The sequence below is a fragment of the Fringilla coelebs genome (assembly GCF_963513975.1).
Source record: "Fringilla coelebs genome assembly, chromosome: 16".
Classification (NCBI taxonomy): domain Eukaryota; kingdom Metazoa; phylum Chordata; class Aves; order Passeriformes; family Fringillidae; genus Fringilla; species Fringilla coelebs.
Window position 1 is genome coordinate 4,208,269 of NC_140042.1, and position 27,941 is coordinate 4,236,209.

At 41.1% G+C, this 27,941-nt stretch overlaps 1 protein-coding gene across 3 annotated transcripts; it reads left to right on the top strand.

Moving 5' to 3' along the window:
* Window positions 1–44: 44 nt before the first annotated feature.
* On the top strand, window positions 45–27,830 carry IQCE (IQ motif containing E). 3 transcript variants are annotated; one of them, XM_084216372.1, is made up of 23 exons: window positions 45–199; window positions 1,932–1,979; window positions 2,593–2,635; window positions 3,572–3,712; window positions 4,001–4,132; window positions 5,091–5,161; window positions 5,690–5,803; window positions 6,386–6,436; window positions 6,949–7,019; window positions 7,240–7,312; window positions 7,718–7,767; window positions 10,305–10,462; window positions 10,929–10,984; window positions 11,283–11,485; window positions 12,280–12,384; window positions 13,130–13,232; window positions 15,425–15,520; window positions 15,737–15,760; window positions 16,626–16,721; window positions 17,732–17,862; window positions 18,435–18,550; window positions 22,733–22,858; window positions 26,356–27,830. In XM_084216372.1, exons 1-22 carry the CDS (start codon window positions 158–160, stop codon window positions 22,855–22,857), a joined length of 2,049 nt encoding a protein of 682 aa, XP_084072498.1. In that variant the 5' UTR covers window positions 45–157; the 3' UTR covers window position 22,858; window positions 26,356–27,830. The 3 variants fall into 3 exon arrangements, with proteins under 3 accessions (XP_084072498.1, XP_084072499.1, XP_084072497.1); XM_084216373.1 differs by having other exon boundaries at window positions 22,733–22,830; XM_084216371.1 differs by lacking the exon at window positions 26,356–27,830 and having other exon boundaries at window positions 22,733–26,051.
* Window positions 27,831–27,941: the final 111 nt, after the last annotated feature.

Sequence of the window (27,941 nt, forward strand, 5' to 3'; positions counted from 1 at the left end):
GTCACCACCCCCGGCCTCCGACGGTTGCCATGGTTACCGCGACCCGGAAGTGCCGCCGGGGGGCGATGGCTGCCCCCTGCCCCGAGCCGGCAGCCACGGCCCGAAGGGGGCCCCGCGGCCCCGCCGCCCCGTGAGGCCTTCCCAGTGCTCTCCCAGCATGGCCCGGGGGGCCGGCGAGGCCGCCGCGGAGGGGGAGCTGGTAAGGAGAGAGCGGCGGGGAGGAGGAGAAGGCCCCGGGTCTAGGCCTGCTTCGGCCCTGGCTGGGCTCAGGAAACGCTCCCGCGAGGCCGGGGCAAAACTTTGGAGCATCCCCGAGCTCGCCGGGCAGGCGAGACGGTGGCTCGGAGCGGGAGTGGGATGGCTTCTGCCTTCTCCAGCCCGCGGGACTCTGGGCTCTGCCTGTGTCTCCCCGAGTGCCCCGCAGCACGGCACAGAGGTGACAAAGTCTCCAGCTGTGCTAAGGGGGGTTTAGGCTGGACGTTAGGAAGAATTTCTTCACAGAAAGGGTGATTAGATATTGGAATGGACTGCCCAGGGAGGTGGTGGATTTGCCGTCCCTCGAGGTGTTTAAAGGAGGGCTGAACGTGGCGCTCAGTGCCACGGTCAGGTTGGCAAGGTGGTGTTGGGTCATAGGTTGGACTCAATGATCTTGGAGGGCCTTTCCAACGCAGATAATTCTGTGATTCTGTGTTGGTGTTTGTCTCCCACCCCCTCAGCAGCCAGCTGGGGGTTTTGAGCCCCTCTGGAGCCCCCAGGTTCTATTGCCTGCTGGCTCTGGTTGGGGCAGTTCTGCAGGAGCAAAGGGGCTGTGAAAGTTACCAGGCAATAGTGCTGGGGCTGTTACTGCATGTTTGTGTCCTGGCCAAGGTTTTGTTGTTACCATTTATCAAAGCTGAGCACCCTTCCCGTTGTCTGATTCCAAACATGATAGCTGCAGTTAGGGAGAGATATTTCAGAATGAGACACCGTAAAATAACAAAATTAATCAGTGTGCTGCAAGGAGCATTGCCTCAGGAAATGAAAAACTGTATGGCCTGGTGTGTGAGGACACATCCCTGCCTGCTCTCAGCCAGCATGGCAGGCTCTTTAACCTGCTCTCCTTGCTCCTCTTCTAGCAGCCAGGGTTTCCAAAAATACTTCATCCTTTCCCCTGCCTCTTACAGGCACAGATCAGCATCTGTCCAAAGGTTGGTGCTGAGTGCCACAGAGTCAGCAGCAAGTGGGAAAGGTCTTTCTGTGAGGGCAGCATCCAGATAATTTGGAAGCTAAGTGGAAATTTTCCTTCAGCTGTGGATGTGCTTGCATTTGAGAGGGAGGGAAACTTGTCATATTCCTTGAATTTGAGGTCTCTTCCCTTGGCCAGAGCACTTCTCCATTTCAATACAAGAGCTGAACAATCCCATAGCAGAGCAGGGGTAGCACAGGTGAGGGAGGAGAGGAAGAGCTGGGTGAGTTGTAATTAAATGGTGGAGAAATTCATGCAGACCCAGCTGAAAGTTCAGCTGGTGCAATGCTGTGCACTGCAGTGCCAAGTCCCTGTGACCCAGGTGCCCTCAAAGTGTCCCTGCTCGTGGCACAGGGGTTGAACCTGGATGATCTTAAAGGTCCCTTCCAACCTAAAGCATTCTATGATGGTTCATTTCTGAAGTGACTTTCACAATATCCCAAAACTGTTTGTATAGAGCAAATGATGCTGGCTTTTGCAGCAAGAGCCCCACCATCCTTCAGTGGCTTTAGTGTTTTTGAAAAATGTCTTCTTTCTGTCTTAAACAATTGATGTTTTAGCAATGCAGTGGAAGAGAAGCAGAGGCTTTGGGCACAGTGTTTACTGTTTGAATGTATTGCTCTCCAGCTTTGTTGAACTGTACAAGTTTTCTGGATGTGTATTACAAGCAGTTATTCAGTAGCAAATGTCCTGTCTGTGTTTGCAGGGAGATGACAGCCTGTCTGTGACAACCTGCCAGTCAGACACAGCCCTGGTGAGTTTGGATAAATGCCCCAAAACCCCTCTGGAGCTCCTGCTCATCTGTGTGCTGCCTCCTGCTCACCAAGCAGCCCTCAGAGAGGAGAGTGAACAGTGGCACTGCAATGGGCTTGAGTCACAAACCTCTAATTTCAGATGTAATTCTGCCTTCCAGATTCTCAGCACTGGGGCTGCAAATTATGTTTGCCTTTATTTTGCTGTTCTATCAAGTTGTGGGCTTAAGTAATCCTTTTAGAGAGTTTTAATAGAATTGAATGACTCCTTTAACTAAAGGGTTCCACAGATCAGCCTCTACTAGGGATCAATTTGAATTTTCTGCTACTCGTATTTAATATTGATGGGAAAGGTCTCATGTTCTGAGCAAGAATTGACAGTTTATCTGTATAATCAGACTTCAGTTGGCACCACCTTAATTCTGGTCACCATTGCTGTGCCCAAATCTGCATATGCTTAATGCTACTATTTTTCTTTTCTATAGAAAAGGTTTTGTTTTATTAGAACAAAAGATCTTCACAGAAAAGGGGAGATTGAAGGCAATTTTGAGATTATATGATATCTTAGAAGCTGAGTATTTTCAATACAGAAACAAAAATCCATTTATCTTTCAGAAATTAAAGAAGAAGATTTTTCACAAGCCTCCAAAGTTACCAAGTAAGTGTTCCAAAACTTTTTAGTCTGCAATTGCAAAACTGGATACATTTGAAGGATACAGGAACTGAGAACTTTATCTGAGATAAGATCTTATTATTCTCTTCAGAATTATTTACTACAGTGTGCAGAGCACACCTATTTGAGATCTGTTCTGTAACCTGTGAAGTCCAGCTTGTATAGACTGAAATATTGACATTTGTAGGTTGGTTGTAATTCTTGATTCTCCAGCATAATTTACTTTTTTCTCGTGTTCTGCCCTCTGATGGCAATCATTCTGAATTTGTTTTTCTCCTTGTCTGTTTGGAGAAATGCTGATACTTGTTGTGCAGAGAGATTCTGGAATTACTGGAACTCTCTACCATCCAGTCGTAGATCTCTGTGTGTAGATTTAGTGGTTCTCTGTTTCATTTGTTGTGATGGGTTGTTTTGGTTTTTTTCCCAGTACAATTTTATTTTTATCATTAGATCTGCGGTTTTAATATTGGGTTTGTCCTTTTTTTCTGGGATTTGTGTTTTTTTGCTATACTTTTCCATTTGCCTTGCTTCACAGGCTTCTAGTGAATGTTTCAAAGAAGGCTTTACCCTAAAGTGTTGTTAATAACAACATTCAGATGTGCAGGTATCTTAAAGATGCCTATCCAAACTGTACACATAAATATTTCCACATGTGTTGAGTCACACTTGTCACTGTGCTTTTTCTAAGCCTCTTCATTTTTTAGAATTGTATTTTTTATTTATAGTGGAGTTTTTTGGGTTTTGTGGCTTTTTTTATGTGCCTGTCCCATTGCTCTGTATAAGCCAGTCTGCAATATGCTGTTAAATTCTATTTTTACAAGTAATAGGATTGAGTCTGGAAACTTTGAAGAACAAGACAACAAGAATTTTAGTAACCTTGAGCTTTTGAAGGCAGCACTGAGATATTTTCTTTTGCTGTAGAGTCTCCCTACAGCTCAAGCACACAACTGTATCCTAGAAAAGCTGCAACTTGGAGATCTCTGCAGGGAATGGGCAGTGCTTGTTTTGGGAATGCAACTGTTGAAAACCCAAGGCAGATGTGGCTGGGATTTCTGAAACAAGGTATAGAAATGTTGTTTGCATTTATGGATAAAATTCATTGTTGTGGACAGCTTAACATATAAACTATTAAAAAATAGATTTGGTTTTTGATTAAAGATTACACAGGAGTTAATTTCACTGTTATTTATTTGGGTGGTTGGAATTGTCTGATCTTGAGCATTGGCATTTATAGAGGGAATAATTAACAGCATCTGGAGCTTTCCATGTTGCATTTGTTCAGAATAATTCCACAAATTTAATTCACAATTATCCCTGATTTTTGCATTTTTGTTCCATTTCTCTTGGCAGGAATGAGCCATGCTCTGAAATCAGACGGTGACACGGGACATGTGCGAACTAATGTTTCCAGTAGTACTCCAGAATATTTGAAGGAAGCTCTAGGAATGAAAAAGCCAAAACATGCTCGTTCTTTCAGTAATGGTAAGCTCTATAATGGTGTTTTAGATAAAAGTGAATTATTTTTTTCCCCTCTAAAAACACACATTGCTTAAGAAAAGCAAGAGCCATTTTAGTTTACTAAAATACATGTGTGAAAATATGATCCATGAGATACTTTGTGAGATTCCTAAATTGGTTAAGGGAGGGATTTCCAATTTTTTTGAGCAATGAATCACTATTAGCTTTCAAAACTTTTGCAAATTGCCATGCATTTGCAGCTGAAAACGTTGCAAATATAATATGGTTCAATGGGACAGCTGTAGACAATTTATTGTGACTTCAAAACATAGTTTAGGAACCATTGATAGAAACCATCTGCTTGCCTGAAATTTTGTGTAATTGACTCCTTTTACTTCTTCTCTAGAAAGTGTTTTATCATGTGGTAGTGGCATTAAAATCAAATGAGTTTTATGAGAAGAGCAAACTTTCAAAATTTTATTCTGCTTTTCTTAAAGGAGAACTGTAAACTTTAAAATTCCACTTCCATTTAAAATGACACCTATACATGTACTGGTGATTCACAGTTTCTGGCAACTTTACAGGATGATATATTTGTGCATGTTAAGCATAAATAGAAAAATGTATTTTAGACATCTTTTAGAAACCTTTTGTAAATAATGGATTTATTGGGATGAGAAGACTGCAGTCGTCTGTGAAGTTTGTATCTTTCTTGAGATGGATATTTTAATATAGCAGCAGAGAAGTAATTAGGAAAAAATTGGCTACAAAGTCTGGCAGAAGTTTCATACAGTAACACTTCTACTTCACCTCCATTTCTAAAATTAATTTCCTTGTTGGTTTTTCTTCTTCTTCGAGGAAAGGAGAAGAACCTAGTTTCCACTTTGGTGCTGTTCTAGATATTTCTCTTTATCTGCAAGGTTTCTGGTTGGTTAAAAATACTTCTTTTGGATCTACTTATTTTACATACCCCTTTCTGTAGGCTACATTCCTGGAACTCCTGACTACAAAGAGAAGGAAGATATGTATGATGAAATTATAGAACTGAAGAAGGTACAGTTTCTCTGATATTACAGAAAAAGTCATGATTGATCCATCCTGTATCTGTCCTGGCCTTAATGATCCAGAATGCTTTGTTTTCTACAACTTGGGATATCCACCACATTTTTCTGCATTTGTAATCTAGGGCTAAACTAAAACTTGTGTCTGTCTAAGGCAAATTCACTGTGGTGATATGGCTAGAGTGGGTTTTCTGTAGAGGTTGGTGCACTGTATGTAGGGTGAGGATTGGGTTTGTTGAACTCTGGGGTTACCTGTAGGAAAATACTTGGCTGTGGTTAGTTGTTTGTTGCCTTTCTGTTAGATCTTCTCCTTTAATCTGCCCTCCTCCCTAAGCTGTCCTGTCCTGGTGTCTGCCCTGCTCCAATGTGATGGTTTTGTGTTTTGGCTGTTTTGTTCTCTTTTCCCACGTCATCTTTACCATCGTAACTGGATTGATTTTGACATCAAAATGTGTTTCCATGTGAAAACTGCATTTTTCTATTTCTGAAATGTGCTTAAGATTCCTCTCCCCTCTTTTAGACAATACAAGCTCAGAAGAATGAGGGAGACCGAATGAAGACCAAGCTCCGTCGCCTGGAGGAGGAGAACAGCAGAAAGGATAAACAGATTGAACAACTGCTGGATCCTTCCAGGGTGGGGGTTTCTTGTGGGGCTAAAAGTGGGGCAAAAGAGTAGGAGTTTGTGGTGTGATGACTCCTAGGAGTGATGAGCTGGAATATCAGAGGTGGTGTAAAGGGATTTCTGGTCTGTGCAGCTCAGTTCAAAGGAAGATGATGGCATGCACTACAGATAAGTTTATTTAGCACAAATGCTTTTCATTTCTGAAGGTAAAATAAAAATGCTGTCTCATAAGGAGCCCACTTTCTGAATATTTTGCCTGAGAGTAGAAGGGAGTTAACCTCTTGCAGAATGATGGGTGCTTGCAGTCCTGAGACCTGACCAGGAAACAGAAGAGCAGCCTTGTCAGGCCCTGACAAGAAGTATTTGTGGTTGTGGTCAGACTTGAATCTTACTGAATTTCTTGTGGCTGTCAGTGTGTGCAGAACTATGTCTTGGGAGAAATGTGCTAATAGAAAGCTGTGGGCATGGGGAGTTCAGAATTTCAGCTGTTGGACTGTGATGTGACTGTGGAGTTGAGCAGGTTGGAAAATTCTGTGGAAAGAGCCAGCAGTAGAATCAAGTAGCAGAGTTGGTCACTTGCTTTTTCTGTTTCAGGGCTCTGAACTGGCACGAGCTTGGTCAGAAAAGAAGACTGATAATGGATGGGTAAGAGTGTCTTCATCACTTTCTGCTTTCATTTGTCCTTTTTCCTCTTGCTAAGGTGAAACACTACTAAAAAATAAAATTAGGTCAGAAAGACTAATCAGTTAGGGAATCACATAACCTGTACCTCTGTTAGCAGGTAAGGAGGCAGTAACAATGATCTAGAATTAGCAGTATTTTGGGGAGCTTTCTTTGTCATTGTTTTGAGTCTGTTTAGGCAGTATTCTCCCTATTGTTTGCTGCTTTGATGTTGGCAAGGTGGTGGGCAATGTTGTTTTTATTTTATGCCTGTATATCCATATTGTTAAACTCATTATGAAATCAAGCATCTGATTTCATCAGTGTGCTCTTTTTCACAGGGTAGCAGATGTGTATGATTTACTAAGTACTGAAATATGTAATACTTAAATAAGTATATCTGATTAGGTACAATTTATAAAGACAGGGCAGACAGGAATAGACCTGTGAAGAGACAGATTATTCAAGGACTCACGAGCTCTTTGTTCTTTCTGTAGGTGGTTACTGGATTAAAGCAGAAGATTGTCAAGCTTGAAGAGCAGTGCAAGGAGAAAGACAACACTATTAAGTATGACTTCAAGGGGGCAGGGGGTAGAGGCTTGTATTGGATGAGCTAATAGAAAGAATTGGAAATCCATGTTATTTTTCATTTGTGTTCTATTCCTTAAGACATTTTAATAAACTCTCAAGAACATATTGGCAATTATAAGCCAAAAACATATGAACCAACAGCTTGCAGTGTCTTTGCTGATCTGACTGGGTTCTTTTTTGAATTATTCTATTTTCAGTGAATCCCAGGCAGACATGAAGACCAGTGGTTTGGAAGAAGTGCGGTTAGCCATGGAAACCTACTATGAAGAGGTATGTCTGGCAGGTCCTTCAGGTTGCATGCAGAACAGGAAGCTGGGCAGTTGTTGAGTCAAAGTGCAAATGGAATGTTTAAGATATGTTTCTTGTACCTTAACAGCACCTGTCATTGGTAGCAGGTTTTCATAGTTATTCTCACAGCTCCTGCTGTACTGGAAAAATGTTTTTTTCAGTAAGTTGAATGTGTTAGTGAAAAAAGGAAAATAAAGAACCCACTGTACATCCATAAGCGTAATGTTGAGATGAAAGCAAATTTAACAGTAGCCTGATCTTCAGTGATGGCATCATTAGCTCTGCCACTACCCAGAGAGTCTTGTTCTGATTTTCACCTAATGAACAGATGTGTTGCTGTGGAAGCTGACATTGCTAATGCTCCTTGATGGAATCTCTTTTTCACAGGTTCATCGCCTCCAGCTCCTCCTGGCCAAGTCTGAGACTATGAGGAAAAAGTATGTTTAATTCTTCTGATAAAAATGTTTGCATGTGTATGACACATCACTGGAGCCCTACTTTAACTGATGGAAAACTACTACATGGGAACAGTTTTTGTCATTTAGATTGCTGGATTTGCTTTTTTGGTACTGCTTTAGTTGGCTTCACAGCCTTGAAATATGTCTTAGTCACATTTTTTTGCTTGTAGATAGATCATTCTGTGGATCTGGAGAAGTACCAGAGCTATTTAAAAAGTACAGGATAGCGCTGAAAATTTCTCTCTGTTACATCTTCCCTCATCATCACACCTATTCTGGCATTACTGGTAATTAAAACAAACTCCCTGGATGTTTGGCATTTCACACTTGAGTCAGTTCTGCATCTTGCTCTAGAGCGTATGCTGCAAAGAAAATGTTCTTGGAGTGAACATGATTTTCCTTTGGTACAGAGACACTGATTAGTAAATTGTGTCAGAGAAGCTTGTAGTAGTGCTTGTCACTGGTGTGCAGGTGTGGGCATGGTGATGAGGGTGAGCAGCCTATAGAGGCAATAAAAGTCAAAGCACAAAGGCAGAAGACAAAGCTGCACTAAGAGAGCAAATTAAAAGCATCAGTGCAAGTAAGTGTTATTTGAGCTGAAAAAAGGGTAAGAGTGTCTTGTAGGACAGTAAAATTTGTTACCACACCCCTTCAAAATATAATTGACCTTCTAGTGTTAAGTACAGACAACTGTCTTAACATTGAGTGTAATTATTTAGATTGGTAGAAACATGTGAGAACTCTTTTGGGTCATTATTTATACTGCTTGAGTTCCCTAATTCACTGTCACTTGTGGATTGAGAACTGCAATTTGTTTTGTCACTTTTTTTAAAAAATAAATCTTTTGGCTCAGGCCTGCAGTGACCAGTCTCTCAAGGCTCTAAGCCATCACACCTAATTTATTTACAGGTGAAAATGAGTCACCAGGTCTCTTCCTTGTCCTCATTTATTCATAGCTTCAAAAAGTGGTGGTCAGGGCAGTCTCTTTCCATTACATGACTGTCAGTCTCTGCTGGAGAGGCTGAGCACTGAAATAATAAATCATGTTGAAGGTCAGGACTCTGGCATATTGAAAGAGTTGTTTGAGAGTATTTCTTTCATGATGTTTGTCTCCATTAGTTCTGGCTGAAGTAAATGGCATTTGCCTTCTCTTTTTGTCAGTGTTAATGCTGAAGTCTGGTTATTTGTATGTGAAGCTGTAGTACCCAGTTGCAGCTCGAAACTGACTTTTTAAGTTCTCAAAATGGACTGAAATAGATTTTTTTAATTTAGGTTTAGATGAGCCTAAAGTAATGTCTGGTTATGGTTTCTATCATTGCCATCATTACCCCATTGTGATGGTATGATGTGTTTTGGTTTTTACTTTGTTTTCCCTCCTGCCTGGGACAGCTGTGGGGATAGTCATCCATGACACCTGGACAGCCTTATTTTGTTTGGTTTTTTCTTCATTTCCTTTTAATTTCTAAAAAGGAGATTATCTAAAAATTCAGCCTTTTTTGATATGCTAACTCTAGGCTCTCTCCCCCTTTACCTTGTAATTATTCCAGTGGAAGGGATGTAAGATTCCTTCCAAACTGTTCTGTGGTTGTCACTGGCAGTGGCATTTGTGCAAAACTAAGTCCATCAGTTACTTCAGGCCTTTACTTCCAGAAGGAAGGTTTTGGGAATTTTCTCATAGCAATAAAGAAAATATATTTCATCTCACTAAAAGTCTATTTTGTGAACAAACATTACAACTTTGCATAACTAGAAGCTCAGATTTCTTCCCCCCTTTATTAGAAAAAAGTTTAAAATCCCTGTAGTATATTTAAAGTTGTTTTAACACGCTTTCCCATTTCTGATGCTTTTCATTTTCATATTATTCTTCAAATCTGTCTCAGATCTCTCTGGGGTTTATAGACACAAGGATAATTTCTTTTACAGTAGAGCACCATTTCCAGTTATCTGGAAATACACTTGGGTGTTGGATTTGTTTGAGAGTTATTCCATCTCTGTCTGTCCCTCTCTCTCTCCCCCAGTCTCAATGTTTGTTAGTGAACAAAAGCCATTCAGAGCCTGCAGGTTGGCTCTCTGTGCTGGACAGTTTTTTTGGAGGAGTCTCACAGTTTACTGAAGCATTTTTTAAATCAGAAGTTCACAGAGTGCTGGTAAAGCATTGTAAGGTTGGTTAGCAAAACAAACAGAAAATAAGATAAATAACATTCATACAAGTGCCCTTGTTTGTGCATAAATGGAACAGAGTGGGGGAGGAAGTAAAAGTAATAAATGAATTTTCAATGTTTCAAATTTTTTGACACAAATTTAAACAATTGTGGAAGTGTTGAGCAAGATGATCATTTTTCAAAGAAGAGGTAACTCCCCAAGTAAAAAAAACATTGAGAAATGTTATTGTGGGGGAACTGAGGCTGTCAACTCAGCCATCTGACTCCAGTAGTGAAGCTGCTCCACTCTTTTTATTGCTGCTGCTTTGTTCTCTGCTTTTAAGTTAACTTTGTGGTTTTGATCCCTGTTCCAAGTGCAGAGGGCAGAGACACCCAGAAACGACTGAAGGCCCTGAATGCTGCAGTGCTGAGGCTCTCCAGGAACATCAGGGAGATGCAGGCTGAGAACCGCAGGCTGAAGGAGGACCTGGATCACGTGCTGAGCACTTCCCCTCCTCACAGTAAAACAAAAAGTGTGTGCTGGAAAACCAGTGAGGGTGGGGCAAGGGATCTGGGTACATCTGGAAGATGTGTGACAGCAGGGCCCTACAAAGGGAGAAATAAGGGAGTTAGTACAAAGGTGAAGATTCAGGAGTGGCAAAGTTGGAATGAGAACTTTCTTTCAGGAGTCTGATTTCTCCAGTCAGATCTGTGTTTCCCCTGTTATTGTCCTTGGGAATTCTAAACTGGAATTGATAGAGGGAACTTTTTCAATAGCTGAAAACTGGTGAACATGAGTGGCTTATATTGATTTCTTAACTAATTGGTTTAGAAGTCAAATATTTTATGCCCATTCTCATTTTTTCATTGGTAGATATTTAAAGTTGGCTTTCAGACATCTTTAAATGGTCTTTTGTTAAGGCCAGAAGTTTCAAAAAGCAAGAACAATGTTGCCCCATGGATGTAGTTACATGTTTAAAGCTTTGTTATTGTATTTAGATTATAGTGAGTGGAGCAGACAAAGGCTGGTGAGGAAGATTTTGGATCTAGAAAAAGTAAGTGATCATAGTTAAGGGGCTTTTTTACCTGTCTGGGAGCAGAAAATGCAGAACCACTGCCTTGTCCTTCAGTGTCTCAGCCTTGTGCATTCTGCCTCACACACATAACCTGCTGCCTATACATGAGCCCTCCCTCCCTGTTTTCTTCTCTCACACTTTTTAGATATAGATGCACATTTTAGAATTAACCTCCATTTGATCTTTTCTCATGGCCTAAATAAAGTAATTTCACGCTAAATTTAATTTTCTTCTTTTGTGCGTGTGTGTGTTTTCCATGTGAATTTACCCTGCTTAGAAAGTGTGTGCCATGGAGAGCAGCAGGGTGTCCTTAGGTGACAGTGAGGCATCACAAGTGCTTCCTGAGTCATCTTCACATTCTGTGGACCTGGACCTTCCAGCACCCCAACATTTAGGTGAGGAATGCTGTCGCCTCCAGAGGCTGGTGAAGAAACTGAAGGATGATAGGCAGGCACTTCAGAATCTCCTGCTCAGTAAAGAGTAAGTGTGACTTGTCTGGGATGTTCTTCTGTGGGTGTGAAGTATTTCATCATTTCTGATCCTGTTGTGAAATGATGTAATAAGTAATTCACATTTTCAACTAGAATATTAATTTTGAGAATCCCTTCAGTTTTTATTTCAAAAGCTTCTTTCTAATCCTATTTGCTTCATAATATTACATTGAAGAAGAAAAGCCAGAGGATGGAAAATGAGAATTTCTGCTTGTTTCTAGCACATTTTTCAAGGCTTATTTTTCTGCCAGCCACACTGAAAACCCTTTGAAGGGTTATGTGTTTATGCAGCACTTCCTGCTTGTATTGTGCTGTAAAAATTTATGTTTGGGTTTTTTTTTTTCCCCCAACATGTTTTGTCCTGATCTTCCACTTTCTCCATTTAAACCTTCCTTCTGCCCTGGGATGCTCTGTGGCTTCTGTTCTCCCCATAAGTGATTGATTTGCAGTTTGTATTGCCTGGACTGTTTGGTGTGTCAGGGCCTTGGGGGAGGTTAATCTGAGCACTGTGAGCAGGGACATGCCCACAGGGAGGTGTGCTGGGGACACTCTGCCTCCTGTGTCACCTCTGAACAAAAATGCACAGTGAGAGCACGTGAGGAGGCCTTTGCTCCTCAGCAATGGGTGCTTGCACTGCATTTTGTTTAAAAGGAAAAATTAAACATTCAGTTACTTTACAAATTTGAGAAAACCCAATTGATTCAGAGGTTTACAGAAAAAATAACTACTTGGTGGAAGTATGAATGTCTCAGGTATCACTGAGATTTCCTTGTACCTTTGTAGATTAGATATCAAGCAGTTACTGCAGGCTAAGGCTGAAGTGGAGCTGGAGCTGCAGAAGTGGCAGAGTAAGATGGAGGAAAAGAATACAGAAGAGCAGACTTTAAGGTAAAGCATTTTGTATTAATAGATCCTTTTGGAACCCAAAAAAAAATCTCCTTAAGTATAATTCTCTTTTGAAGTGGCTCAAATTCTGTAGGAGTTCATCTGAACTGCAAGAAGCTGGGGATTCTTTTAAGCAGAAGTGTTTGGAGGGATGGAGTAAGTTACTAGGGCAAGACTTCTATAGAGTGCTTTTAGAGGAAGGGGAAGACTAAGTAGTATAGTAAAAATAAGATCTAAATTATAATAAAAATTCATAAGATAAATGGAAAAAGCTTTTATGTTGGACTCAGACTTTTTTCTCTATGAAAGTGTACTCTCTTTACCTTGGCCTGTGTTTCTAGACCATTGCCTCTGTGTCATTCCAGTTACTCCTTGCATTTTGCACAACTGTGAATGAGAATCCTCTGCAAGGGAGGCACAAAAAAAGTGATTTCAATATTGTTTTGTGAGAAAGGACTGACAAATACAAAACTGTAGCAGATCTAAATACATCATTAATAGTATCAAGGCTACCACAGTAACCTTGAGACTTCTTAATTTTAACATAAGGCTGTGCTATCACAGATTGAGAATTGATGTTATCTGTCTGTTACTGTGAGAACAGGTATCATCCTGAGCAGTTTCCCTCCTTGGCCTTAAAAAACAAACCCAAACCAACCAAGTGTTATGAAATGGGTTCAGTATTTTCAAAGCAGGCTCAACAGAAAATTTCTATAAGCTATAAATATCTTTGCTTTTCCAACCATAGTGAGGAAATCCAGAACCTGACACAGAAAGTAGGAAAACTGGAGTTAAAACTGGAGGAGGAGAAAAGACAAATTGGAGAAGATACAGTGGAAAAGCTTAACAAGGTACAGCCACATTTTTGTTTGTGTTTTTCTTTTTTCTTTGTGTCTGATATAGATTTCAAATGGAGCTGGTAGTCTAAAGAGCTGCTACTTGTGCAGCATTAAATCTTGTCATAGAGATAATGATGGTTAACTCCCAATATTTTTTGGAAGTAAGTTATTTCAATAATTAACACTGCAACTTGGGGAGTTTTTTGAAGCTGTTCTGTTTGGGATCCCCTTCACTGCCGTTGCTTTTTTTCTTTCTCAGTGTAATATTGCAAAAGACTTAAACTTTTAAGTGTTTGGGGCTTTTCTCAAAACTTAAAAGAAATAAAAAGTTGTGGTTACTTTTATCTTCTTACAACATCTGAAGCCATTGCCTAATTTCAGTCTGATTTTGTAGAGAGAGGGAGGTTTTGTAGGAGTTGAGAGTTAGACAAAGAATGGATATACAGGTAAATGTGCTCCCTGGCAGACTGGCAAAAGATAAAAATCCCTTTTCAGTGTTTTTTCTGCTGGCCAGGTGGTCACTCAGGGCACAAGAGCTGTCCAGTCAGAAAATACTCACTTGCTTTTCTGTTAGGATGGAAGTGAGGTGCTTTTTCATGGGAAGATTTACAGGATGTAGAACACTCATAATCAAGGAAATTGAGAGGGGGGTTTTAATTCTGCTGCTGGTGGAACATAATATTTGAGTCAAGAATTAAGGAAGATGTCAATACAATGAAGTAAGTGAAATGGAGTTTTCCTAGAGTTGAGGTGTTCTACCTAATAAACATGTTTGTGCATATATTCTGTTAAACCTGGACAGTCTTAAGTGTGGCTCTTGAATTAGTTTGGGGTTTTGTAAAATATGTCTGAACTTGATATCTCTGCAATCTTCTGTCCCTCTTCCCAGTGAGGTAATTGGGCAGCAGAAATGGATGGGCACTGAAGAGCTGTTTTCAGAGGCACTGTGGCCATGTTAATCTCATTTCACTAAATAATACTTGGAAATTATTACTGGGGATTTTGATTTGCACTTAAAAATAAATAGACCCTGAAATACACATAGTAAAAAATACTAATAAAAATGTCCAGTGGCTTAAGAGGGCTCTGGTTTCTGATATAGTGTGCCATTCTGTAGATTCTTTTCTGTGTGTTACAGGCTCATGGATGCTAGAGGATGTTTTGAATACCAAATAACTGGAGTCTTTAAAAACAGCCAACAAACAGCTCCTTTTTCCCTCTGCAGACTATATATATTCTTGGCCAGTAACCATCCATTTATTGAAATGTTCCCATTATTTGTAATTATCACTAAGTTCCTACCAATTTCTCATTTTAATAGTAGGTTGTCATTTTTAATATGACATGATCCATTTGCTAAACTTAAGCCTGGAGCTCGGCGGTTTTAGGTTATAAATAAATTCTTTTCACAGAATCAAGAGGTTTTTTCAGAGTCTATAAAATCTCTTGTTCCTCTAGTTAAAATTTTATACCAACAAATTAAATTAGTCTTTTAAACTTGCAGTTCACTTTTGTTTGGCATTTGAGGTATGACAAGTAGGGTGGGATAATTAGGGATCAAAAGGATCAAGTGGTGAGAGGTGGAATATGCAACCACACCTAGGGAGAAATTATTGGAACAAGATCTTGTTTTATTCTTGGTTTCTTCCTTTTTCCTCTTTCCTTAATTAGTTTCATTAAGATAGAGGAGTAGATTTATGCCAACTTACACAAGCTTGGTGTCATACAATGGCCAACTCTCAGTAGGCTTAAAGACATGATTATGGGGCCACAGTTGCCAGGATGAAGCATAAGAGACCTCCCTGGTTAATTAATACTTGTCTTTCCTGGAGAAGAACTGCAAAATCAGATAACCTGATTTTTGTTCTGTCTGTTGCTAACACACAAATCATTTCTGAGCAACAAAGCAGTGAGTTAGCAGTGCCTTAGCAATGCACAGAAAAACAGGAGTATGTGCAAATGGAAACTTTTCCATTCCCATGCCCTGCTGAGGGCTGAGAGGGGGCAGGGATGTGTTTCACTCTGAGAGTCATCTCCATGATGAGTTTGAACACAAACAGGGTTCAGAACTAAGAGTTTCCTCTTGAACTTCCCTGTGCCCTGCAGGCAGGATGAGCTCTGGTGCTGATTTTCCTGAGTCATTTGTAATCTGTTCCCTCACAGCTCTGTCTTTACTGTGCTGACTTAGAAATTCTCCTTTGCAGGCTCCTCCAGTCTGCACAGTTACAGGCAAAGAAAGTCACAGGAAAGAACAGGCAGCCAGAATTATCCAGAGATACTGGAAGATGTACAAAACCAAGGTGAGATTCTCCTATCAGGAAACAGCTATTCCCCTTCTGAATCTTGTCTTGTTTTAGCATCTATCCACACATCTTGAAAGATTATGTTGTTTGAGTTTGGCAGGGGCTGGGAGAACTGTTTTCTGTATCTTTTAATTATTGGGAAAATTGGGTAAATCTTTATTAGCTAAAACTTGTTTATATTTGTGGCATTAACATGGGCATTTTTCATTTCAGAAAGAAGAAGTTGCTCTGCATGAGGTGAGTGTGTTGATGACACCCAACCAAACAGTACAACAGATTTGATTTGTATCAAAGGGCAAACAGCCAAGACAATATTTGCTCTTCAGGCTGGCTATAATCTTCCTTCTGACATCCTGATTTTGTTTCATGTATTTTGTCAGTGGTCTCACATTTTTGGTCTCTAATTTTTCATAGCTTCTGAAAATTCTAAACAAAATCTGATACCAACAGACAATAAAGTTTTTCTAAATGTGATAACTCTAATCCTGATTTAATTTTCATTATGATGAATCTTCAGAAAGATTTGAAATAGGATTTGAAGCTTTTGCTAAGGAAGAATATCTCCGAGAATTTTGAAGATAATGAGAAGTTTGTCACACAAAGTCATTTCTTGATGAATGTTTTGCAGAAAGGTTTTAATTAAACTATTTTTTTCAAATAACACAATGTAGCATCTTACCTTTGTTTCTTCCAGAACATTAAAAATCCCACTTTCAGAAATTAGAACTAATTCTAACCATGTGACACAAACATGCTGTTCTAAATGCTTTTTGTTGATTATAACCCAGTAAAATCTCTGAGGGGAGTGGAAGGCTTTGCCTTCAGTGCAATCACCACAAGGTCTGCCAGGCTTGGTTTGGTTTCTGATTGCAGCAGAGCATCTCAGGGCCCTCTGGGGAGCCAGAATCTGACATGGCAATGGGAGCATGGTGCTCTGTTGGTGAAATTCAGGCTGGTTCTGGCAGCTACAACTTCTCTGCATTGGATAAGATCAGTGCTGAGCACCTCCCAGATGGAATTTAAACCCCAGAGCTGCCCCTGGGGGTGCAATGTCTGTGGGTTGTCTTTCAGAGGAGCTAATGGCCACTTCTCTCCATGGCAGGCAGTTGTTCTGCTCCAGGCAGCCTTCAGAGGACATTTATCTCGGCAGAAAGTGCTGCTGGATGCTGGGGTGCCTGATGCAAAGTCTCACACCGAGGTAATTGTGGGGACAGGTGGGGATCCCAGCATCACTCTGTGTTTATCTTGCCCTGTAAAGGACTCTACTTCCAGGCTTAATTTGTTGAATCACCTGGTGATTGTTTTAATGTGCTGGTTGGCAGCACCGCTGCAATTCTAGAAAGACGTTGAGCTCATTCCCTGGCTTCCCTTCTCACTTTCTGCAGTTCACACTTTTTCTTAGAAGTAAAGCTGTAACTTCTCAGCCTTGTGGTCTGTAACACTGTAACTTTTTTTTCCCCTAGTGCTCCCATCAGGTAGCACACCCTTTAACACTAATTTAGAGTGCTGTTCAAAACTTTACCTGCTCTCAAGGGTTCACTACTCAATCACTGGAGTAATAGATGAACTTTTTTCACCAGAGTTCAGCAATAAGAATCTGGAAAACATCTTTTATTGGATTGAAAATTAAAGGAGTCTTGGTGAGGCATGCTCAACCTAAGACTTGGTGTCCTCCATCATGTCCAGATCATTCAGTTCTGAATATGGAAAAATTTCCTTACAAATTAAACATTCAGTTTCTGTAAATCATTTGCCAGGTTATATAAATATCCTTTGGACCTTTAGCAGGCTATAGTTAATTTGTAATTCTCCATCCAGGTTGTCCATCTGATTGTACTTTCCATGCTCTGTGATTCTGATAAACTGGCCCAATGTAGGAGGACTGAATACTTGGCTTGATACAAGTAGAAAATAAATCCATTATGAAGGTTGTCTTACCTCCTTAATCTTCAAAAGGTTTCCTTCCTGGAAAATAAATGAACTTTCCTTGCAGGTGTCTGCTCTTTCATTAATTGAATGCTGATGCTTCAAAGCTTACATGATGATCAGATTTGCATTTCCTGCTGATTTAGTCTTACAGAACCTTAAAAACTGCAGACCAAAAGATGGGGATGTTTGTTCTACTGCCAGTTTCACAATCAAGAAGATTGTGAAAGGTTCTGTGCAATCCGTAAAAGGTCAGTTTTCTTTAATCTGATTGCTTTGCAGAGCTCCTGCCTGTCTTCCATGTCAGACTCCTTGAGCTTTTCTTCTGATTGCAAGGAGAGAGATGAGATTGTGACATTCATCCAGTCCATTTTCAGGGCTCACTTAGCACGTACAGAATCCCTTCAGGAGAGGTAAGCCAGGACTAGATACTTCTGCAACCTGCAACAGCAAAATCATTTTTATTACAGGAGAGGAGTATTTTTAAATAGATTTTTAGGGTGGGTTCCTTGGCAGAGAAGGAGAGCATAGCCATTGTTAGAAAAAAGACAAGGGAGAGCTAGTTCTTGAGAAGATTCAAAAGATGTGCAGCTAAAAGGAGCTTTGTGGCAGCAGGAGTCTTCCCATGTCCTGCTGCATGTTCTCTTCCATAGCAGTGAGTGAAAGTAAAGGGAAATAATTACTCTGTGGAACAGAAAGGTTACTGTTGTTATCACACAGGTTGCTGATACATTTGCTTAATGTGTGAGTCTGGAGCCCTGACATGTGCAGGTGAAGGGTTATGTGGAGGAAGAAGAGGGAGAAGCTGGAATGCCATTCAGTCACTTAGCTCAGGCAGGGTGCAGGGATTTGGCTGTCACCTCTGTTCAGTGTCTGGGTTCACTTCTGCAGGTGATAGAGCAGCAACACAAGAAACTTTTCAACCTGTGAAGAGAGACTGCAAACACTGTTCTGTGCCTCATGCTCTGAGTGTGTCTCTTTGCAGGTCCTCTGTGCCCAGTACCCCCAGTGAGATAGCAGATCCTGCAGTTTCCATCTCAGAGGAGAGACCAGGCTCAGCAGCACTCCAGGAATCTTCAGTCCCCACATCTCCTCTTCTTGGTAATCTCCCTCCCTTATGTTTGAAAGTCTGGGTGTTTTGAGTGGGTGCCTGCACATTTTTATAGAGAACATCTGCATGTGCACACACATGTGCAGCCTTGTGCTCCATGTGGGTGGCTTCATTTGGTGGCATGTTGCTTCTACTGGCACGTGCAGTTCCCTGCATAAAAAAGAAAAGCTCTGACTGTCTCAGCACCAGCTTCTTCACAGAGCTTTGTCTGTTTGTCCCAGCTGTGGTTTGGAAGATCTCTCTGATGTAAGTGGTAATTATTGAGGGAACATGGTGTTCCCCTGTATTGCCTCTGTGCTTCCTTTTCAGCCCTGTAGCTGGAGTATGGTACTTCCCATCACATTTTGGGCCCTTGGCCATAGACAAGCTGAGAGCATTTCCACCACCCTGACTTAGTTTCTACAGAAGACAGACAGACATCTGCTAAAAAGAGCCATCCTAGGCAGCCATGTGCATTTGGTCATGGTGTTTTCAGCAGTCTTCAGTTGCTGCAGTAAGGGGAAAAATGAAGTCCTGGGTAACCTTGCCAGCAAGTACTACTGCAATACAAACTGAGAAAATCTGTCTCTTTTATGGCTCTTGTGCCTTTTGGTTTTCTGCTTTAATTCCTTCTTGCTGTTTGTGAGAAGATGGAGTTAAAGCCAAAGAGACTTTCAGGAGGATGTTAGAAGTACTGAGTAAGAAAGACAAAGCAATGCTGCAGATAAGACAGCCTTAGACATGCAGCTTCAATGGAGTTAAATTGAAAAGGGCTGGTTCTGTCCAGAGTAGGACATTTTAGGCTTTTATGGACCAGTTGGGGAAAAAAGGAACAACTTTGAGTGTGACCTGAGGAACACTGGCTCATTTTTTTTTTGTCAATGAAAAGCTCTCAGTCCCTGCAGGCTTGCTCAGAGACAGAGAATGCTGTAAGCAGTGAGGCTGTTTCTCTAAGATAGGAGGTGGGGAATAAGCCAGATTTGCAGGGCTTGTGAAAACAGAGGTAACACTTCAGTGGAAGAAAATGTGTTTAAGAAACTTCACTGTGTTCCATATTCAGAGGCACGTTCTGCTTTGTGGAGGAAGTTCTTGCTTCTGAAGATGTTTGAGTTTTGAGTGACATTAATTATGTCTGGTGATAGTGTCCAGGAAAAAACCAGTGCTGCAGCACCTTGATTTGCCTGAGCTCTACTGCAGTGGTCATTATTGGCATGCTCACTCTAAAGCCAGGGTAAATCAGTTGTGAAACTCTGCTCAAAGAGAAAAAGCCCTTAAATGTTTAGTCCTTCTAGGACCCACAGAGGAGTGTAAGATGGGGCAAGCCCAGTGAACACAGTCATGTGAGTACCAGCAGGGCACAGTCATTGTCTAGCTATGAAGTCTTCTAAGCTAAGTTTTATTGCAGATTATGATGACAAGTTGATGAGTGAAGAAGTTCTGGGATAGTTTATACTGGAAGAGAGACAGGAAACCATACTCTGAAACTTTCCTCCTTGCAATCCTTTCCTGGTGAATATCAAAAAGGAGTGATTGGGAGCAGAGCAGTTTTGTTTGCTGCTGATTTTTATCAATGTGGGAGATGTTTTCAAAGTCTGGGATGAGGACAGAATGTATCCAGGTGTTTTGTGGAGAGGCACATTGGGGATGTGCTTCTGTAACTGCACAGCTGCCCAAAAGTCTGCCTGGCACTGAGCTCTCTGAAGTATTAGGTCCTGGTGCATGGGAGTGTTTAACCAAAATCTCCCAAAAAATGAATTAGGAAAAGCCTCCTAAAGGAAGGAGAGCATCCTGCTGTAAATGCAACCCCTCAAGTATCTGTTTGGTTTTTTGCCATGTGGATTTATGTAGCTTAAACTAAAGTTAAAGTTAACTAAAAGTCCACCCCTGCCATTCTGAGCTCATGACTGCTAGAAAAATCCACTGGCAAAACTGGGGTTTGATGGTAGATTGGGATTTCAGTGGTCATCCTGCAGCCTGGGAAGGATGTGAGACAGGGAGCTTGTTGAGCAGCTGAGTGATTTAAAAGCCATCAAGTTCTTACAGCTTTAAATCATGCAACTGTTGGACAAGTTCTTTCTTCATTTGTCCCAAGTCCAGACTTGCATTTCATGACCTCTAGGTCTTAAAATGATCTTAAGCTTTCAGTCAATATCTGTATTGCAGTAAATCATTTCAATTCACTACCCCTTTGGCATTATTTGAAGAACAATGGGGAAGATGAAAATGTCTTTTAAAACACCTTATACATCTGCTAGAATGAATGTATATAATCCTGGTGTGGCATTGCAGACTTACAATTCATTGTTTGCATCAGGTTAGATTGCTCTGTATTTTCTAGGAAAAGAAAAAAAAAATTAAAGTGTATTATTCAGTGCTGCTTTGCTTGTCTTCAGGGCCTGGAGATTTTATAAAGCCATTTCTGCTGTTTCCCATGAAATGAAAGAGAAATTAACGATTCAGCCTGTGAACCTTGGTGTTGTGTTTTGTTTTGTTCTGTCAGGGGAGTGACAGGAAGGAATAATATGTTCTGTACATGCACAGCAATCTTGATGAAGGGCAGTGTTTCTCTTTGCATATTACTGGCCACTCTGGCTGCAACTGTTAACTTCATTTCAGGCTTTTCTGGAATCATAATGAATTTACATACAACCCTTAACTCATATCAGTGCTTAGCCTTCACAAGCACCAAGATAAAGTTGGTATCAAACTGAAAATGAGGACAAGAAAATCTCATGTGTCAGGAGCAGGATAGAATCAAGCATGATTTGGATAATATTAAGGTATTTCATATATAATGTTTATTCTTAGGGCTGCTTCTTCTGGTTATCATGCCTGGTTTTGGCAGTTCCCTTTGCTCCTCCATATCACCAGTGCTACTATCTCATAAATCTCCCTGAAAAACTCTGACATTGTTTGTTGACTGGTGAAGAGAAGATTTTGACAACTAGAAAATCTTGTGTTTCCTTGCTTTTTAGGTTGAGGTCAGTGTAATATAATGGCCTCCCTGCATCCCCCTTGCCATCCACAGGCTCTGTTACTCTTTTCCTATTCCTGGGCCATTTGTGGTCCCTTTTCTTTATTCCATGTTCCACTTTCTGTGTATGCCTGCTCTTCCATACCAGGGTATTTTTTTTCCTGTGTCAGGAATCTCTTATTTCACTACAAGCCCTGTGGCAGGTCTGTTGTCCCTGGATAATATTCTCTGTGTGCCCTCCAGTTCAGGTCAAAACCTCAGACTGTGGCTTCTTGCCAGTTTCCTCTTTCTACCACAGATTGTCTTGATTTGTTTTCTTCTCTGGGAGAGTCTTTTTAGAGAATTTATGTTTGAAACTGAAAAATAAGTGGAGCTGAGGGAAGAATATTGTGCTAGAAGGTATTAATAGCTGAGGGGAGGATATTGTGCTGGAAGGTATTAATAGCAGTCATCATTTAGTTCCTACATCTCTTGCACAGGGGTTATAAGCTGCTGGTTCTGCTCTTCCTTTGTCAGGGACTTTGTACATATTCATTTTCTGCCTCTGATTCTGCAGCGTTTACTGGAGTCATCAGGAATATCCGTTCACAACCTGAACACTTCTTCAAACACTGGAATGGTTGAGATGCACAGAAACGCATCCAAGAAAACAGCAAAGAAACAAAATTTTTTAAAAAGGGGCAAACCCCAATGGTGTGGTCACTGTTTTTATTGTCATTACAGTAGAACAGCATGTTACAATATTTTGGGTGTTTTACATGTGTAAGGGTTCAAGGCAGTGACTGAAAGCTTCTACCTTTGTTTGTACATATTTCTCTTTGTTCTACCCATATCTGAGTCAAGTTCTCATTGTGACCTCTCTGTGTAGTTTAAGCTTGGGTCAATTTTTCCTTTTCTGGCCATTTAATAAATATTTGGTTTTGACCTGCAATGGCTTCAGGATCAAATGGCTTTACTTGGTGTGTGCAACCCCTTGCAAAGATTTCAAGGCAATAAGAGAGCTCATGTGTCAGTGTGTCAGGTCAACCCTTGCTGTTCACTGTGGCTCATTAAAGAGGAACACAAATATTTCCACGCACAAAAAGATCACAGTCATCCATAACTGGATGACTCCAGCTAAGCTTGGAAACTTGCTGGCTCAGAGCATAGCCCACTTGCCCCAAGGGTTTGTTTTGGTCAGTGCTGTGTGTTGATGAGCTGTTTGCTGGAATCCTTTCAGGCAGGTCCTGCTCTGCTCCCTGTGTGGTCCTGGACGAGGCTCACTCCGAGGCTCACTCCGACGACTCCGATGATGTTGTTGTCCCTCCCTTGCTGCAGGTGAAGAAAAGCCACACCCACTTCTAAGGTTTGCTAACAGCCTCTGGTGGTCTGGAATTATTTGGTTCACCAACAAAACTATTTGTACCAAGATCAAGCATATCAAAGATGGAAAAAGGGGGAGTGTCAGCCTCTTTTTAATGACAGTTCACGTGATTTCAGCCACAAATGAGTAATTCTTTGACATGTTTTCTCTGCAGACTTTATGGCTAAAAGCCACTGACTGACTGTTAACCTTACCCTCCTGGTACACAGAGAGTTTGGATTTTAAAACTCAACCAAACACTTCAATATTTTTCATGAGGATTATAAATTCACTTGCCAAATCTAAATGAAAGCAATTAAGCCTTAAGATATTTAATGCCAAACAAAGTTTTGTTTCAGGTCAATAAAATAATTTGTTTAATCAGAAAATGGTACATGACATAACTCCAGTTTTTAGCCCATGTATGCAAAGGGGTACAACTGGTATTTGTTATCTGTGCTTTACTATTTAAAATTTTTACTGTATCATATTTTAATATCTTTCTTTTTATTTTTATATTGAACATTTACAGACTGTGCAAACCTTGTAAAGGCTTTTAGAAAGCCATTTCTTTGCCATAGGACTATTCTAGGCCCACTGGGTCAGTATCAGCTGGGTTTTCTTATTTATTGACCTTTTCCTGTGTGGGTATGATGACATGTGTAGTACTGCTTTGTGTTGAAATGTCTGATGACATAATCAGCTTTTGGGATTTGTCAGGGCAGGCGTGTATTAGCAGCAGTGTGCTGTGAAGGGATGCCCCTGTGAGTGTTTTTTCTCCTTACAAAGTCACAAATTGTGTCTGTTTTGCAGGGTCAACCCTTAATGTGTAAAAATATTTGACATAGGAGATAGAACTGTCTGGAATGCTCACCTGACTACATTGCTCATATCTAATTGAGGCAGTTTGGTTTGGGAGCAGAAGTGGTAGGTTGGATTATAACAGAAATCAGTACTGCATCCAGAAAAAGCACTCACAGTGTAATTATCTATGGAAAGACCAAACAAAACAGCCTGATGGGCTGTTGAGGATTTCATCAGAGGGGGTCTTTCCAGATCTGCTCTGCAGACTGTACTTTTTGACTGGATAGTTCCTACTGCTGCACCAACATCCTTCAAAGACATTGAAATGTGTGTGGGTTTTTTTAAGGTGAGCTAGATAAATCATGATACTTATTGGAAGGGGAAATTAATTTTACAAGCACGTGGTGAAGGTTTTCTGGAAACACTAATGGTTTCTTTGTCATCAAAGAGTAATAAAGTCTCCTGTAAACAGAAAGCACACTCTTAAATATAAGATTTTTATCACCTTTTCTAAATTAAAAATCAGTCACCACTGTTTCTCAGAATACCAATAAGTCAGGGCTGTCTCAGTTCTGGGATTTCAATGAAGACTATCTGAGGCTTATCATAGTTTGTGCCAGTACTTAGAGCCAAAGAGGAAACTGGATGGCTGCAGCACAATGCAGTTGATTTCATTTAATCCCCTCGGTGGAAATGCTGCCTGTGCTATTTCCAAAGGCAGTTTTGGGAGCTCTTCATACCCAAAGCAGTCTGAAGAATGTCATTTGCACTCCCACTGGGTAAATTTTTCCTCCTGGTGCTTTGGTCACATGACTATCATCTGCAGGAGGGATAAAAAAAATATACATAAAAGAAAAGGGATAGAATCCTTCTGGTAGAAGCTGGGATATGTTTCTTTCTTTTTCTGGAAGCCACATTAAGAAGAAGGGTCATTTTGCTAAATGGAAGCAGTGCTGTACCGAGTTGTTGTGTATAATATTTCAGGTCTGTAACTGTGACTCTGTCATGGATCTCTCCAGAGAGTAACCAGAGATGAGGCCTGACACATTAAAGGCAGAGTGTGTAATGTATCAGGACCAAGCCTGATACCAAATACCTGCCTGGCTGTCATCCTATAGGGAGGTACTGGGGCAGCAAATGCAATAAAGAAATCATTCTTTTACTTTACTGTGCTGTAATGAGCAATGTGACAGTATTAGGAAGTTGATACAGAACAGAAGGGCTTGTGTTTGAGCTGAGCATGGGGCCAGCAGCAGCACTGTCCAGAGAGAGATTCTGGGATCAATGGGAGATAGGAGCTTGGCATGACCCAGACACAGGCAGAAACCAGGCTGAAAAGGAACAAGTGTTCTCTGGGGTGAATCAAAATGTGTCTGAAACTTTCTACATTTGGGAGTGCTGTCTCCCAGCTATCAAAGATCTGATACTAACATTGAGATGGCCTTCAAACTCATACCTTGCTTTGGAAGGTAATTATGTGTTCACTCCACATCAGGAGCTTGGTGTGGTACAGGAGGAAGGGAAGCCTGCACAGTATCAGCCTTAGGTGTTGTGCTGTTGTGCACTGGGATGGAATGTGTTGGAGGGGGAGCAGTGATTGACACTAGGTTTAGTTCTGTGGTTATCTAGCTGAATGCCAGCACCCATAAATCTGGGAAGAAATGTGGCACAAAGAAGGAAGAAAAAGTTAATTTTTGAATAAATGGCATTTTCCTCAACAGGGAGCTGAGGACAGTAAAAATCAGTGAGGCTCAAATCTGCCAAGATAGGCCCTGTACAAACACACTGTTTCTGAAAAACACCTCTGTAGAAAGCCCTGGAAACCTTGTGGGGGTGTCAAGGTCTTGAATGGAAATGAAACTCCCCTGTATGCAGTGTAATCTAAAAGCACACTTTCCATCCTGTCGATATGGAATAATGTATCTGACTTCAAACCATCTGCAGTTTGCAGCAGTGTTAGTTAGAGATTGTGTGTGAGTGCAGAGATCTGACTTTAATGGGATGTTATCTCTCTTGATCTCTTTTTGCCCTTAAGTGCCTTTGCCTGTAAATCTTTACTGAGGCATCAAGACCTGAAAACTGTATTGTTTCCTGCATAGCTCTAAAAATAATCCCTGCACAGGCAACTTCTAATGTAGTCAAAATGGAAAAGGATTAATCTTGGCATATGAGAGCGCCATTAATTTTTATGATCTTTTTAATATTTAGAACTGTGCAAGTATTTTATATAATTTATTTTGGGATCTTTGAAAAGCTAAAACAATTGCAATGAATTTTCTTTGAACTGTTGAATTTTGAAATAAAGTTTATAACAGAATGTTGATGTGTTTCTTCTGCTACTGCTGTATTTTCATTGCCCCTCTGACCTCTGCTGCACTCTCCTGTTTTCTCTTTGCACCTGGGCTGACCTTTTATCCCTGATTTCCTGAGTGGACAGTAACAAGATAACTGAAACGTGTAAGGTGTGAAATTTCTTTTGTTTTAGTGCAGGTTCAAGGTTTTCCCATCAGGAATGAGCAAAAACCTGGTGGAACTGAAAGAGCTGATGGGTTTTTGCTTTAAAAAACTGGTCTGGCAGCAGCTGAGGGGGAGCAGGAGACTACAGAGTTCAACTGACAGTGTATCCTCTCACCTGGGTTAATGCTGCTGTTTTGTGAAGCTCTGGAAGGAGCTAGGACATGTGCATTCTTTTCCAGGTCCCCTGAAAAAGCCTTTAAGGACTCCCTAAAGAAGCCTTCTGCTGGTTTATGGCAATAGAAGACCCTGCTGGGAAAACGTGGGAATCCTGCAGTCATCCTCCTGTCAAGCAGAGTCCTTGGTGTAGGACTACAACAGCTATGAGAGCACGAGATGAGACAGTCTTTGTTGGATGATTTTATTAATTAAATTTCACATTTATTATTCTTTTCTCTCAGCTCTACTGGCATATGCTCTGGATTTCTTATGAGAAACTTCAGTTTTAAATCTTAAACACCAGAGGTAATCCATGAGGCATGAATGGAAAAATTTGGTATTATTTCTTGGAGCAGACTGGTTTTGAATTCAGTTGAAAGCAATTAAGCATTCACACTTAGTTATATTAAGCCATAATTTGTCTGCAGCTGAAGTTGGAATGCCCTTGACTCTTGCAAGCTTAGCAGCATCTCTCTGTGGTAGGTTTGTCAGCTAATGAATTGCTTTCCTCATACAAACTTTTTAAGGGGAGAAAAAAAATTTAATTCAATGGGCATCATTAAGACCTGCAAAGAGCCCATGTTAGACTCCAGGTTTGTAGGGAAGGATTTCCAGGCATGGTTGGTGGTCAGGTGCTGCATCAGTTCCTCTGATGTTTCCTTCTGTTTGCTGGAGTGCTGCTGTGCTGGTGGAGGCAGCCCTGACATCCCTTCCCAATGCCTGGCCTGGTTTTGGTGTGTGTTTGGCACTTTGCTTACACGGGGTGTTCAGCAGCCACTCCTGCTGTGCTCAAGGAAGAGCCCTGAGCAGCAAGGGTTGCTGTGTCTCAGGAATTCACTCTGCTCTCCTTCACTGATGGAGTTGCACCCTGCTCCCCTTGCCCCTCCCTGCCTGGCTGTCCCAGTTACCCTTTTCAAACCTGAGCATCTGGACTCCCCCTGCTCTCCAGGACAGTGATTGTGTTGTTCCTCTCACCAGAGCCGTGTCTGTGTCACCTTGAGCATTGTCCCAGCTCAAGGTGTTGCTCTGGCTGTCCCAGCTGCCCTCTCCTGGGGAGGGTTTTGCCTCACAGCCACACAGCACTGGGTCCACATAAGCCCCTGTAGGATTCTATTGCTGGCAGTGTGAACAGAGCTGTCATAAAGTCTTGATGCTCAAAATGGTGTGGGAAGAAGCAGGAGGGACAGGAGGGACATCATGTGCATTGCCAAGGGCTGTCTTACCTCCCTCATTGCCAGCCAGACAATCCCACACCTGGATGTCACTCCTGTCCCCTCCTCAGCCCGTCAGCCTCTGCCTCAGCGATGTAGCACAGCTTGAAAGTCTCTGCTGTACTCTGATTTAGGGAAGGAATCCTGTAAAATCTGTCACTTGGTTACAGTGCTGCTGTAAAAAAAAGGCTGTGCTTGAATGGCCTCTAGGTATATGCATGGAAAATTAGAGGAGCTTTTAATAAATGGGATTGACCATGAGTGCCTGTAGTACAAGTTACAACGTTCTGCACAAACATTGCTTTGCATTGCCATTATTGAGCAATAATCCTTATTTGGAACTTAGACAAATTGTGGCAGAACCTTCTATTTATCTAACCTGGAAATTTTTCCTGAAC

What these genes read in the sequence shown, in the direction of transcription:
- IQCE (XM_084216372.1), top strand. Translation starts at nt 158, where the DNA reads ATGGCCCGGGGGGCCGGCGAGGCCGCCGCGGAGGGGGAGCTG. An exon ending in AGAAGACTGATAATGGATGG is followed by an intron (nt 6,437 to 6,948) that starts GTAAGAGTGTCT and finishes TTCTTTCTGTAG; the next exon opens with GTGGTTACTGGATTAAAGCA. An exon ending in CAGTGGAAAAGCTTAACAAG is followed by an intron (nt 13,233 to 15,424) that starts GTACAGCCACAT and finishes TCTCCTTTGCAG; the next exon opens with GCTCCTCCAGTCTGCACAGT.